This window comes from Macrobrachium nipponense, chromosome 29 (genome assembly GCF_015104395.2).
Source record: "Macrobrachium nipponense isolate FS-2020 chromosome 29, ASM1510439v2, whole genome shotgun sequence".
Classification (NCBI taxonomy): Eukaryota; Metazoa; Arthropoda; class Malacostraca; order Decapoda; family Palaemonidae; genus Macrobrachium; species Macrobrachium nipponense.
The window spans coordinates 23,662,344-23,678,056 of NC_061092.1; the positions used below are offsets into that span (position 1 = coordinate 23,662,344).

Sequence of the window (15,713 nt, forward strand, 5' to 3'; positions counted from 1 at the left end):
AGGATCTCTAGCGAAAGTGATCTCTTGTACAAAAGTTGCGTAATTGGGCTGGAAGAGGGATCCTGTAACCGGTACAGTGTGTGTGTTGTTGTTGACGCATTTGATTTTATCAACGAGTCTGACCATTAATTTTAACCCATGCCTTTGGAGAGCATTTCCCTTTAGGACTTGACAGAAAAACTTTTTTTTTTTTCCTTTTAAATTTTATTCAGTAACTTCTTTAATCATTCTCTCTTGACCAATTCAATGGACATGGCTGTTTTACGAATGTTAACTGCCTCCAAAATATGAAACATAAATTCTTTTCCGGTCCATATGCAATTTTTTTTAAGGGATGTAAGGAAAGTTTTATTGGTACCGAAGTCATTGGAGAAAGATGTTTCTTGTCACGAAACTCATCAGGCAAGAAAACCTTTGGAGACCTGGAGAAAATGGCAGATATGAACCAGAGAGCTTACTGAAGGCCGCCAGGAGTTTCCATACTTGTCATGCCATTAGAAATTTTAAACATTTGGAAATTATGTATCAAACTCTGCCTTTCTTCCTACTTTAATATAATAATTATGCGGATAATAGATATGTATACAATATACATAATATCTTTTTTTGAAATGGGAGCAGCAAGTTAGAATGCATTTCATCTTGTTTGGAGCGAAGTCATTCAGCTTTCGCTCGTCTTTTGTTCTAACATATGCCGCACAGTCCTGTTTCCGACGCAATAGCTTAGCTTCGTTCGTCGACGAAGTGCTTGGTAGGTAGATAGTTCTACCAAAGGAATCACGGTCTAATTTTGAAACGAGTGACAAGAAACAATTCCAAGAGGTCATTGCTGGCCGTAGCCTCCAAATAATCCATTTCTTTTATCCTCCAAGTGATCAATCTCTTTTGTGAAAATAAGCGCGACAAATTTTGTATGTAGGACCTTTATGGAGGTAAACGCTTTGAGAGAGAGAGAGAGAGAGAGAGAGAGAGAGAGAGAGAGAGAGAGAGAGAGAGAGAGAGAGAGAGATGGTTTTCTTTATAATGCCGCTGAAGGTCCTTATACTTCAATTCATGGGGGCCGTCTTCATAAAAAATAATGAATTCTCCCTCGTCAACAAACCTACCTGTTTGTGAGTTGCTGTGTCAGTCATCCCTTTGCCTGACATCAGGCTGGATCGTCATCAGGTTAATGAATCCGCATATGCGTTTTGTGGCAGCACTGGATCCTTTTAGGAGTGCTAGACTCGGCTACCAAAGCGGTCCAGGTTAACTGTTGTAGGAGGAAATACCACACCTTTCATATCTTTGATCTTTGAGCGGGTCAGTGCCAAAACTGCAAAACTCTCCTTTTTTTTTTTTTCTTAGATGGGTCAGTCCAGTATTTGAACGTATGGGGAAAGGGTGGGGGGTTAATGCCGTCAGTGCATCTCACCCGGTGCACTGTAGGCATTACTCAAGGTTTTTTTCAGCGTCCCTTCGTCCCAAAGCTGCAACCTCTTTGGTTCCTTTTTCTGGAAATCCATTCAAATTCTGCTTTCCATCTTACTTTCCAGCTTCTCCTTCATAGGTCCCGGCGCTTGGCCCTCAGGCCAAAACTGTATATTCTTCTTCTAATAAGCTTTACAATTCTGAAGGAGTTTAAGAGAGTAGGAAATTGGAGTTGATCTGGCTGGTTTTGTATGATTGCCTTTGCACACAACCTTTCTTCACAATGGAATGAAATTGAAGAACGTCTGAGACAGGAAAACCGATGGAATTCCAACCCTTCGAGGCTAATTGATTTTGTTGATCCCTCCGTCCGATGATGCCTTATCGATCTCTTCTTCTCGATAATGTTTCCGCGAAAACACGATATCAAAGATGTTCCGAACGCTACAGAAGAATTCATGACTACATCTCTCTCTCTCTCTCTCTCTCTCTCTCTCTCTCTCTCTCTCTCTCTCTCTCTCTCCAAGAGAGTTCATTTCTCTGTCTTAAAGCGAAATTACAAGAGTACATATTTCCGTTTTCTTTCGTTCACATTCGTTCCCTTGGCTCTAATTCCTTTCCGCAAAAAGCGTCAAACTAAAATGGGAGATTGTTTTAATCATTTGTGTCTTTGTAAGAAATAAGTCTTTTCTTAGACAGTTTACTCTATTTCTAAAATTACCGTCTACATACCTAAAAGGTTCATGATTCAAGTTGTCACGGGGTTAAAGCCTACGGGATTTGAATTCTCTTTTCAGCGCCACTTTTTACTATACAAATTTTATTTATTTATTTTTTTAGTTTCTTAGAAAAAAGCATTCAATGCATTTCTTACGAGGCATTACTTGGCTCAAGAGAAACAAGTAGAAACAGTTTTTGTTTCACCCTAAAAAGAACATTAGATTTTAAAGATATCTGGGAATAACTTGAGGTGGGGGATTGCCGTAATAGAAAATGCATTAGAAGGGTGCTCTCTATATTACCAGAGGCCTAATAGGCTGAACTTAAGCAGCGCTGATGAGCACAAGGAATCTGATATACTCGAAAATGGAAAACTATGATATATGTATGTATGTATATATATATATGTATGTATGTATGCATGTATGTATATATATGTATGTATGTATGTATGTAGTAATGTCATGTTATGTATATATTATATATGTATGTATGTATGTATGGATATATATGTATGTATGTATGTATGTACAGTATGTATTTATTATTTTTTGTATGTATGTATTTTATTTATTGTATGTATGTATGTATGTATGTTGTATGTATGTATGATATATATATAGTATATATTATATATATATACTATATATATATAGATATATATATGAGTACATATATATATATATAGTATATATATATATTACTATATTTATATATATATATATTATATATCTATATATAATATATATATAAACTGTTGTCTTTTTTAATGATTTTTCATCTAGCTTGGAAAATAGCTCATCTATTTTCCAGTAGCAGACGATGGATTTTAAAGACGGCATATTTCTTATCATTCAAAGCTGGGACAGAGATTCAGAGTGCGATAAGAGGCAAAATGTGAATAACGCCGTGGTAGACTACTGCAAGAGAGGAATAGAGGAGGAGGGAGAATAGCAACCAGAGAACAAGAGGACTGGAAAGAAGAGGAAGAGTACGTGTAGCAGTACTGTACCCAGGCTGCTATGTGGATCTCTCCCCTCGGCAGCGTTCGTTCGACAAAAGTTTCTCTTTAAACAATCCCGCCATATTACGATTGGATGGTTGAAGGTAGAGCCTCGATCCTTCTCCTTTATGAAGCTTCCCTTCTGGAACAGCTCTGGAAGAGAGAGAGAGAGAGAGAGAGAGAGAGAGAGAGAGAGAAGAGAGTTGGGGGGGTGGGTAGCGAGAGAGTGAGAGAGAGAGAGAGAGACCACACTCTACGGTGGTCGCTTGTGGAAGGCGTGGTGTATGTCTACCGCTAAGGGCACGCGCATAATCAGTTGCTCGTCAGACATACCTGTGGCTGGGGTCCCGATAGTGGCTGGACCTTATCCTTGTTTGCTTCGTTTTTTTAAGTAGCTTTAGAGTGTTTTTATTTTTAGTTCTCGCTTCATGTTGTAGAGCGCGTTGTTTGTAGTTCATGCCGCCTGTTTTTGATGTAAACCATTCTAGTACTCTTTGTACTCGGGGACAGGTTTGGTCTAGCCAAGTGTTATGTAGATATCCCGCCGTGCTCGGAAAGCCCGCTTCTTCCATCACTGTAGAGTAGGCAGAATCAGTCCATCAGTTAATCAAAATTAGATCGTACCCCCGGAAGCATGACAAAACGGAAGGAAGCGTTTCTCTAGTTCCGGTGTGTCAATGTTTGAATAGAATCAATCGTCGAGAATCGCGGTGGTTCCGACATCCAGGGAAAAGGAGGTCATGCGACGGACGCTCAAACAGGTTGTCGTCAGACTCCAACCGGGACAAATTGCCTTTTCCGAAGAGAATTAAGTTTTCTCTTGAAACCGAATTGGTGTGAACTCGTCGATTATTCGGAAAACACCAATCGCACCATCCTCCGAAGAGCAGACGTTCTATAAAAATGAAGTGGCTGACAAGAAATGTCCGTCATCGAAGATCGTAACCTTGCAAGGGCGCAAGTTCCTCGAGTCCATCCCAGGGTTTAAAGAAGAGGAAGTCAGGAAGTCGCCGGGATCAATTGAGCGTTGTGTTTTCAAGTTAGCTATTCAGCCTGGTGAGTAATCAGTCTTTATTTATAAATGAACTCTCCCTCGCACCTGACCTGGTGTAGCAAATGTGCCGAGCAAAGAGGACAGAAAGATTACGATCGAAAGAAATTTATTGAGGGCGTGAAAGATGACATATCTACGCAGAACTCGACGTATCTTGTGGTCTTTTTAGGCATCAATTATCATATCCACAGCATCACTAGTTAAGCAATATATCCGGCAAGAGATAACTTTTTATATCGTACATACGTGTTCAGAAAGGAAGTGTGAGAACGGAAGTGAGAAAAAGGAAGAGAGAGAGAGAGAGAGAGAGAGAGAGAGAGAGAGAGAGAGAGAGAGGGTGTGTGAGGGTGGGAACGGAGGGTAGGTCGGCCAGGCGGGTAGGACTGCAGGTAAGATAATAATAATAATAACAATAACAACAACTGCTTGTGTGCGCCTAAGGTATGATACCTGGAAATTCACGACGGCTGTGCCATCACGTTTCCTGTTGTCGATTAAAACAAAACGTGCTGATAATGACGAACTCTCTCTCTCTCTCTCTCTCTCTCTCTCTCTCTCTCTCTCTCTCTCTCTCTCATCTCCACTCCTCCCCCACTCTCTCTCTCTCTCTTTGGAAAGAGTATCATGTAAAGTCTTGACCTGTGTTTTACATGCTCCTTTTATAATGCACATGAACAATGTATATACTTTCTTATAGATTTAACAGACATGAAAAGATACGCATAAACACTTGCATAAAGATAAAAAAAAATAATTCACGCCACGTTTATCCTTTCAGTTTTTTAATTTTACTGATTTTTGTATAAATTACTGCTTGATAACTGTCTTCATCTTGCGCAGTTTCCCTGGGCAAGCAAAAAAATCAGACTTGAATGTACGATAACACATACATTATATATATATATGTATATATATAATAATATATATAATATATATATATAAAATAGATATTATTATATATAACGATATCTCATATATATATATAATAAGATATATAAATATCTATATATAGATAGATAGATATTATAAAATATATATATATATATATATACATATATATATATTATATATATATATATCACATATATATATATATATATATATATAGAGAGAGAGAGAGAGAGAGAGAGAGAGAGAGAGAGAGAGAGAGAGAGAGAGAGAGAGAGAGAGAGTAGGAATCCCCATCTAGGTTTTACACCATAAAACCTATTTGAAGTTTCAATCTCATTAACTTGTGCCTTAGCTGTGTAGTGGAGCCGCCGATGCTGCGAGTTTATTCCTTAAATATTTTTACAAGATAAACGACCATTCGGGTATAAAGGCTATTTGGCCCGACGCGGAAGTCATTCGTTTGACAGGCAACTGCTAAAGTCAACCGTGTAAATATTACAGATTTATTATAATAATAATAATAATAATAATAATAATCATAATAATAATAATAATAATAATAATAATAATAATAATCAAATGAGGTCGAATACTTCTTTAAGGGTGTTTCAAGTAAATAATTCTTCATACATTTAGTCATGGAGAATTTCTACATTAAAATTAAGCCTTTGCTAATTGAGAAATAAAAAATTCGTAATTACTAGAGGAAAATCTACGGTATTCTCTAACGCATTTCGTTCTTCGTTTTCCATAGTTGTTATAAGAAATAGCCAGTACGTATCCCAAAGCATAAAGAAAGCTGCAAATTAACGCCTTTCGGATGTTATCATTATTAACGAGTAATTTGGCCTCTTTATGGAAATTCTTTGCTTTCATTTTTCCAGAAACGTATTGCCACTGACTTTTTTTTCGGGGGGGGGGGGGGGGGGGGGGGGGGGGGGGGGGGGGTGGAAAGTTGGGGAGCTGGGTAAAGGAAGGTTAAAAAGTAGCATCTAACATTCTAGAGCATTTGTAGGCCTAATGTAACTTGAATTACAAAAGGTCTGTCAGTTATTCATATAGCAAGGAGGTTGTTTGGCGTTGAAATGTTGACATTTTGACTTAAAAATAGATTTGTGGCCTTGAAAGGTAGGGCAAGTGATAAGGTTTGTCGGGGGTACCAACTGCGCAATATGATCTTTGATAATGATCTATGATGATATTAATAATAGTGAAAGTAGTTGTAGTAAGCCATACATGTATGCTCTTTTTTTTTTTTTTTTTTTTTTTTTTTTTTTTTTTTTTTTTTTTTTTTTTTTTTTTTTTTTGCTCTGCCTTGCAGGTACAGTGTATCTGACATTATAGAGATTGCAACTAGTCATTCTGTTTTCAAAATAGAACATCTCGTACGTAAAAGCATCAGAACGATGTTTCATGACAGTGCGCGATTATTTGTGAGGTTCTATGACGCGTTTATAGAACTGTTGGTAGCAATCAAGAGATCGATCATGTTCATGACATTTAATCATTTCCTGTTAGTTCTCCTTACTGCAGACTGAATAACCCCCGTCACGCTGCGCTGCTCCATCTCCTCACTCACGTCTTATAAGCATGATAAAAAAAAATCAGCAGGGATAAGAAAGACGGAGACAGACAGAAAGGGACGAACAAAACAAAAAAAAGCAACCCGAAAGTTCAGGATAACGTAATGTTGCATTGTATATGTCCGACCAAGCAATTGTTTGTACCTTCCATCCGGAACATTAGTAAAAGGGAATAGCTGTCATAGGTTCCACCTCAGGAGGCAGTATTCGCTTTGTTTTCCTTTTTAGTGTTTCGTTTCATCAGAGGGAACGGGAACCCTTCGTCTTTTCTTGCGCCTTTCTTAAGGGTAAGGTCAGGTGATTTCGATCAAAGGCGAACGATTGTGCAATGCAACCCAGGCCCCCTTAAATTTGGTTTACTCGTTTTGTTTTACGCAGTTGGTATTTTTTATTATTATTAAAACCGTACTCTGCATGAAACCATTTACTTCTTAAAATTACCTCCTTTGTTGCTTTCACAATTCATATGAAATTATTTGGTTATCAAAATTAAGTATTTTTTTTTACTTTAACAACTCACAGTTTATTTGCTTTCTAAAATTACATGCTTTACTGCTTTCACAATTCACAAGTAATTATTTGGTTTCCAAAATTAACTACTTTATTACTTTTACAGCCGACAGGATATTATTTACTTTCTATTATTACCTGCTTTACTGCTTCCACAACTCATATGTTATTATTTGGTATCCAAAATTAACTACTTTATTACTTTTACAACTCGCAGGATATTTCGTTTCTAAAATTACCTGCTCTACTGCTCCCACAACTCACATGTAATTATTTGGTTTCCAAAAATAACTACTTGACTCCTTTCATAGCTGACAGGATATAATTTACTTTCTAAAATTATCTGCTTTACTGCTCCCACAACTCACAAGCAATTATGTGGTTTCCAAAATTAACTATTTTGCTACTTTTACAACTCACCGGATAATATTTAGTTTCTATAATTACTTGCTTTATTGCTCTCACAACTCACATGAAATGATGTGGTTTCTCAAGTTACCTACTTTTTTGCTGTAGCTGGTAACTGAAGTTGCTTGCTATATTCCTCTTATAAGCCACGTGGCATTGTTTGGTTCCCAAGACTACCTGCTTTATTGCTCTCACAATCCACAGGAAATCTGGTTGAAAAAAATCTATTTCATACGCCCACAAAACCAGTCCATAAATTAGCCATTTGTCTATGACTACGAGCATCTGTACGGCTTATTTATCTTCCCATAGAAAAATCCTAAATGCTATTTCCAAGAGACTTCTTGCATGTAGAATGACCTTTTGTTGTAGCTGCTGCCTAAAGTACATGGCGTAATACTGAAATAATTACGCTAGGGAAACTGCCAATAGCTCTCTCTCTCTCTCTCTCTCTCTCTCTCTCTCTCTCTCTCTTCATGCACTTCTGAAATTAGCAGGTGGTGGAGAGAGTACACTACTTTATGAAATTAAATTTTGGTCATGCATAAAGTAACTTTCTTGGATATTTGTTTTCGTTGGCAAGAGGCTATGATTTTGCTTAAAATACATATATATATTATATATATATATATATATATATATATATATATAGATATATATATAATATATATATATGTATATTAATATTATTTTATCTTTTTAAGCAAAAACTCATAGCATATACATATATATATATATATATATATATATATATATATTATATAATATATATATACATATGTAACGCAAATATATAAATACATATATATGTGTGTGGACATGCACTGATTGTTTTAGCTTTTTTATAACTGGCACTGACTGCTGTAACTAAGCTTTATTTCTGTTCATAAAAAGAAACCGAAAAATGAAATAAACCATCACCTTTATCCCTTTAGCTGTAATATTTATCTCTGTTTCTATAGGACTTCAGAATATTTCATGACGAATGTGAGTACAGTTCATAATTCCGTGTGTGTGTGTGTGTGTGTGTGTGTGTGTGTGTGTGTGTGTGTGTGCGCGCTGTACTTCGACACAGCTCGTGAGGTAATTTCGCAGCTTTATCTATGGTGGAATGCGCAACATTCCCTACCGTAAGTGTCTCGCGGTATAGCAGGTGTGGTCTGGCGTCCAATAAAACCGAATGTCTTTTATGTAGCTCAGCGTTGCCAACACCAGACTTCAATTCGATCGCTGTTGGACGGAGAATGAGATGTTAACCGCGATATTTTATCGGACCACACTTCACTATAGTGATTACAACAAAGTCGAGTCAGACTCGGAGAGAAGAAGCTTTTTCTTATTTATAAATAAATTCTTGGATTACGAGATGTTGGCTCTCAATTATGAGTCAAGGTGGCTAAAATACACAGACGAAATTCGGAGAGTAGTCTTTGGTTAAAATTTTTCCAATCTTTGAAAAAATAGCTTAACTATAAAAATAAATGCAATTGGCTATTTTTCAGGCTTCTGAACTGGATCTTATAAAACTCAAATTTTATCAGTAAATTTCTTACAATTCGATTGTGTGTGTGTGTTTTGGTAATGGTAATATATACAAATAATTTTACTTTTAATTTCCTTTTGTGATCATTAGCACAAAAGTACAAAATACATTTCAGATTTTACATGTGGCTGAACCATAACAGATGTTCCCACAGGTGTTTGTGTGATTTCACCGTACACAAGGATGTCTACTATACCATCATATTTATGGTTTCTCACAGACCACTCGAATATTAAAGAAAGTGACCCCTTTATAGTTAATACTAAAAAAGTCAATCCTCTGCGTTAAAATATTCATATTGTGCACATAAGCATTTGTACAATTTTATGCAACTTATACTTTTGTATTCATGTTATTGCACATTTGTTTTATATTAACTGACTTCAGATTTGGAAAATCAGCTGTTTACTTGAAAACCAGTTTGCAGTCACTTTCATAAATATGGTTTTCATCTATAAGCAAAATTTTCATTTACATTATTAATGTTCTTTGAAGATGGATTTTTTCCCGCTAGGTACCTCACCCACGAAAACTTTTAAAAGCACAGGGCTACCTGCGTTTGCTGTCTTATACTACAAAGAATAACTGCGCAAGCGACTGAGCATCTTTAAAATGGTATGATTTAAATGTCGCTTTCCATTTCACGGTTTTTAGTTAAATACTTTGCCGCCTACGGTCACTAAAACTAACCCACTTGCCTTTCATACGTTTTACACTTCTTTTTTTTCTCTCTCTCCCGTTTTCCCGCAAGGGATCCGCAGTCGCCCGAACTGACAAGGGAAATGTTGAGAATTGCGGAACTCAGAAATCACTTCCTCCCTTTCTATCTTGAGGACAGAGCTCCTTCGCTGGCTCATTGCTGACAGTTTAGTGTGATGTGGTTTGTTGTGTGCACGTGGCCAAGCTAACCTTTTTAGCTGAGTGTAGGCAAAGCCGAGAGAGGGAGAGAAAGAAAGAGCTTTCTGCTCTCTCTCCTCCCTCTCTCTCTCTCTCTCCGATGGCAAGTAGCCTAACTGCAAGAAGCCACAGCACTGAACTGAGATGCAATCCGACAGGTTCCTGGATTCTTTCTGGCTGTCCTGCGACCGCCCCAAGACCCCACAGGATCTGTCTACTCGCAGAATCCCGACAAACGCGCTCGTAGTTGAAGAACAGCTGTTCGGACTCTTGAAGGAGTTGCTGTAGGATGCAAATCTTTGCCAAATGATTCATTTACGATCGCATGATGTTGCTAAACAAAGAATGTTGTTATTGGCAGAGGGTTGTCGACTGGGGGCCTTGCGATTGGCTACGCGTGTGCAGTGGCCACGCCCCACGTTCGGGGTGGAGTCAGGCAGGCCCCACCCCATGACCTGCTGACCCATCGTCCTTTGCGCATGCGTCGCTGCTGCTGGCTTGTGAATGATAGCAAAAGTGAACTGCTGGGTGGGGGAATGGCGTGGCAGGTAGGCTATTGCGCGTGAAACGAGTCCGTTAGTTTGAACGGTACCATCGTGGTGAACACACGTGTAGCCCGGAGCAGGCCAGCTCTCAGCCTGTCCGCCGAAGCCACTATTCCTCCTCCTGCACCACCCCCACCCCCACCCCACCGCCGCCGCCGCCCTGCACACTCCCTCCCGCGAAAGTGATATTTCCACATTGCTGGCCAGCCAGTTTTTGCCGATGCGCCCGTGGTGGCTGCTCTAAGGGACCACCGCCCGCCCGCCTCACTCCGTCCCCGCCCGGGCCAGAAGCCACACCACCCGTACCGCCGCTCCCGACAAAAATCGGTCGTCTAGTCAGTTCGGCGGTGCCCCGGCCTTGGGTAGTGCCTGAGGCCAACCCAAAATACTACTACTAACTGCACCACCTTTATTTCTCCTCCTCCTCCTCCTCCTCCTCCACCCCCGCCTTCACCGCCCACTCTTACTCACCACAACACTTGCGAAGTCGTGAATGGCAGATGGTGATCTCAGTGTGAGACTTGAAGTGTCAAGAATTGGACAGGAGCCGTTCCTGGTCTCGGCGCCGTCAGAGGTGGTGAGAGAAATAACAGTGACCCAGTGCCTCGCTTTTGAATATACCTCCAGGGCTCTTGTGTAGGGTGTGCGTGTGTGCATGTGTGTGTGGGTCTTTGCGTGTTTACTTGTGCCCGCGACACACACATGCATATGATTAATCTTGAGCAGTGAAACAGCTGAAAATAAACATTGATGATAATAACCCTCGGGATCTTAAGTGACTTCAACTTAGAAGTCTGGACGAAGAGAAGTGATAGTTCGGATGCCTTCTTGGATGATTACCTTCTGCTGCAGATGAACTAAGCAACCACAACACCTGTTTTGCCTGCATGTGTGCAGTCTCCCAAGTGTCTCCATGCTTTTGGTTGAAGGTAAGGGAACATCGCACATACCTGCCTGCGTTGTAAAGGAGAAAATCGACGACACTTGGGTCTGATAAACAGTGTCGGTTGTAAATCAAAGTAATGGGATGGCCATCTTACCAAGCTTGGAATAAATGCCAAAATTCATTAGCTGAACGGAAAATGTCCGAAAAATTTAAATGATAACTACTTAGAAAAATCACTGCGTTTTCCCAACACCTCGGAAGAATTTCGCTGAGTAAAAAAAAAAAAAATACCTGCTAACGATTGGCAATTATTTCAGATCAAATGACACGTTATTTGTCGAAGCGAAACTATTACTTAATCAAGAGTTCTCTTAAAGGGAATTCCTAGTAATGTTTCTCAGGTGGCTGATGCGTAAACCTAGAGTTCAATAGGAAAGCGCTAACACAGCATTTATTTATTTGCAACAATTTTCACCCTTCTAGCAGTTACCTGCTAATTCATTGCACCCCTGCCACGAAGATGATTAACATCTTTTTTAGAGAACTTGAAACGATTATTATAATTAGTCTCCGTTTTTGGTGTTTCGCCGTGAGTGGTAATTTATGGAAATTTACCTTGACTATTTAAATGTGTTTGAAATATACTTTAATATCTAGAACAAATCGTTCGTATTTCTCAGCGCGGGAGCGTCTAGTACTCCCAACATACTTTAAAGTCAAATTTCATTAATCCTATGAGGCGAAAAAATCGCAAAAATGTTGCCGATTCTCGGTGATTTCGTGTCAGCGTAGATACCAACCTCATTCATCACTGTAAATCCTCCAAGTGCCAATAGACTGGTTATTAAAATATGGAAGTATAAAATAGCGCACGATTATATGGTACTCATGAACAAGGCAAACCTCTGATCTATTATAGCAAGCATCTTTTATGGAATAACTACACTAAAATGAATCTTTGCAAATGATATGTCTGTGCCACCTCTCAAATTCCACAGTACAGATTAGATTTATCCCTCAGTTTTACTTTATTCAGAATTCATTCTGTGAATGCCCCCTGGGGGTTTCCAGAGAATGCTCGAAAAAAAATATTTCAGCCATATTTACTGACAAGCTTGATTACCGGAGGCGATGGTCTGTTGCAGATTTTTCATCTTTCGGGCCGATAATCGTTATGGCTTGCGCGAGGCGAGATCACAGATGTCTTTTAGTTACGTGTTATTTTCCAAAGCTCATTTGGAGTCTTTCTGATGACGAAAAACGTCTATTCCAGTCCGGTTTTCAAGGCATGGCTTTCTCTTTCGAAATCCCCCTACTTGTGCCGTTTACTTGTTATCATATAGATTTCATTTAATTTTTTCAAATAGAAAATGCGTTGGATCGTAATTATTAGTTTTTTTTTGTCACTGCTCTTACGTATTATTTTTTCCATTGATATAAATAGTAGTCACAAATATTCTTTTGTGTGTGTGTATTGTAATTTATGGCCTGATGTTCGATTTGTGTACTACTTAAGTAGTCATTAACAACCAGTAATTAAGAAATCCCTTGCAGGATGTTTATGAATATTCTGACACGAATATAAATAACGTAAAACGATGTATATTTTTATGGATGGCGAAAGTTAATCATGAATAATTATTTACATTATTTTAATGTTTACCAAATGAACACCTTTGATTACATAACATATGTTTTCCTATATCCACATGAAACGTAAGTCAAATCCGCATTTCTCAAGTAAAAAAAAAAATCTTAAACGTCTTTCCCGGAGTTTATTTCTAATTTATGGGTTAATTACATTTTTCGCTCACGAATGAATGATATATAAATACAGTGGAATAATTTTACCAATTCGTTTTAGATTTTTATTTCTTTGCGGTTTTTAGTTTTTTTAGTAATGATGATTTAAAGACCAATTACGCGTCATTTATTACATCAAGTAAAAAGAAATCATTTCGATTTGGAATTTTGGGGAATGATTTTCGTAATGCATCAGTTTCATCATTTCTCTCTGAATCAAATTTCATCCATAGCAAAGGAGATTAGGCAGTGAAAATGAAATCAAGATCAACAGCTGAGACTAACCTGGTAAAATGAATGGTGGTAAAGTGACACAGCAGAAGATAGGAGGCAAAAAGAAACTTTTTCAATCAATTTTACCACTGGTACGGTAATTATCCCCAATATATGAAAAGTTCATTCACATCTAGCGTAAACAAAACCATACAGTCTGCGACTCCTTATTCTGTAATGGACCTTTCCGTAATGGGTTTCCCAGTTCAATTCTTACGGGATTTATAGATCAGATGGCATCTTGTAATAGGCCTGTTTCGATGCACAATAAGTATAGAAGTAATGCAGCGACTGGTTCATGATTTCTGATTTCCTTCTCATTTTTCTCAGTATCGGTAGATTTTCTGTTATTTTTCTGTTAAACTGACTCTGTTTGGGTATATTTCCTGCATATGCGCGTCTGTGTCGGCAGGGTATCGTCTAACACTTCTAAAAATTGACTGACCACTCCTGTGAAAAGTGTTCCCCCAGCAACACGGAACGGGAGCGAGAGTCACGGAAAACCAGAAAAATTGTGTTTTTTGCCTCAAAAGGGTGGGATCGTTACTGGCCGGGGCATTCAAATCCTGCAGGCGGGGATATCATTCCCAGACTAGAGTCGGGAACACCATTAGAAAGGATCGATTTGTATTTTAACAGGAAACTGATATATCAAATGCTCATATTCCGATTTCATTGGAATAATGTCAAATATAGCATGAATTTCATCGATCGAAGAACTTAATCGATTGTTGAAATCAAATTTCACTTGTATTTAAAAAAAAAAAAGCGAAATCGACTATGTTTCTTTTATTACATTAAGTTTTGTTTTTATCATGTTTATAATTTTATGACCATATTCGGCGAGAAAGTAATAAAATAAGGTATGCAAACCTCGAAAAAAAATGAAAAAACTGAGGAAAACAAAACCCCACTTTCCCTCGCATTCAGTATGGTAAAATGAACGCGGACGCCTCTGGCCAAATGAATTGCGAGGTGTCCGTAAAAGGCAGGAAAAGTCGCCTATTAAATTCCTACCTGTCGGTTGGGGACTTTCTTCTCATCGTCTTGATTCTACCTGGGGAACTGGGTAGAGGCTAATTAATGTTATTCGCGTGTTACAGGTCATGACATGAAGTGCTATAGTAGTAGTAGTAGGTTTCCCTTTCCACCATCCATCTCTCTCTCTCTCTCTCTCTCTCTCTCTCTCTCTCTCTCTCTATATCACTCTCTCTCTGTATATATATATATATATATATATATATATATATATATATATATATATATATATATATATATATATATATAGTATATAGAGAGAGAGAGAGAGAGAGAGAGAGAGAGAGAGAGAGAGAGAGAGAGAGTGAAATCGATAATATATATATATATATATATATATATATATATATATATATATATATTATATTATATATACATATATGTATACACATACATAAAAAGAAAGATAGACAGATTATCAGAAAAACAGATTTGCGTTTTGTACATTCTTCATCAAGAATATTGAAAAATATCGGTATTTCCTCAAGCTCCCACGTAACACTACAATACAAACCAATATCTAAGAACACGACTTATTTCGTTATTCCGAACTGATCCCTTGATCAGAATCAGGAATATCGCTGAACTAAACTGGAGGGGGGAAGGGTGAATCCTATCCATACCCTGTCACTCACCCAACGTCCTGACCTCCCTTGCCCCCTTAGTCCTTGACCCAAAATTTTAAACGCGCACATTTTTAAAAGGATTCGACGTCGTATTTTTGTGCGCGTTCGTGAGCGGAAAAATTCACACAAGCTCAATGCAATAGAATAATACAGTTATTTCCCGGAGTATAAACATTGTTGATTTGGCAGACTAACAGATTTATTGCGATACAAGGATGACAACCGAGAATCTATTTTTCATGCTATTTTGGAAAAGTAATATATATATATATATATATATATATATATATATATATATATATATATATATCTATATATATATATATATAATAGTATATGCGTCTGTGTGTATGCGTGTTAAGTATGACTGCATAAAGTTTGTTTTTTTCGTGATGAGAGGAACTGAACACTATAATTCATCTCCCAGTTGTTATTAAATATTATTTGGCCTACCTGCAAATGCCTATAATAATTATTCATATTACAGTGTTAATCACTGTACCAGCAACGCTACCACGACTTC

General features: G+C 37.9%; 1 protein-coding gene across 3 annotated transcripts in view; it reads left to right on the plus strand.

Moving 5' to 3' along the window:
- The window catches only part of LOC135206188 (probable nuclear hormone receptor HR38), a 40,792-nt gene that overhangs the window by 7,801 nt on the left and 17,278 nt on the right, over positions 1 to 15,713 (plus strand). Inside the window, exon 1 of one of the 3 annotated variants that reach the window (XM_064237510.1) lies at positions 3,420 to 4,189. The exons of 1 other annotated variant lie outside the window; for it this stretch is intronic. Coding sequence is in view for 1 of the 2 variants with exons in the window: in XM_064237509.1 (XP_064093579.1) it covers positions 11,478 to 11,493 (16 nt within the window). In the remaining variant the exon portion in view is untranslated. Of the gene's footprint in view, positions 1 to 3,419; positions 4,190 to 10,372; positions 11,494 to 15,713 lie in introns of those variants that run through there. One more of the 3 variants, XM_064237509.1, reaches the window with a different exon arrangement.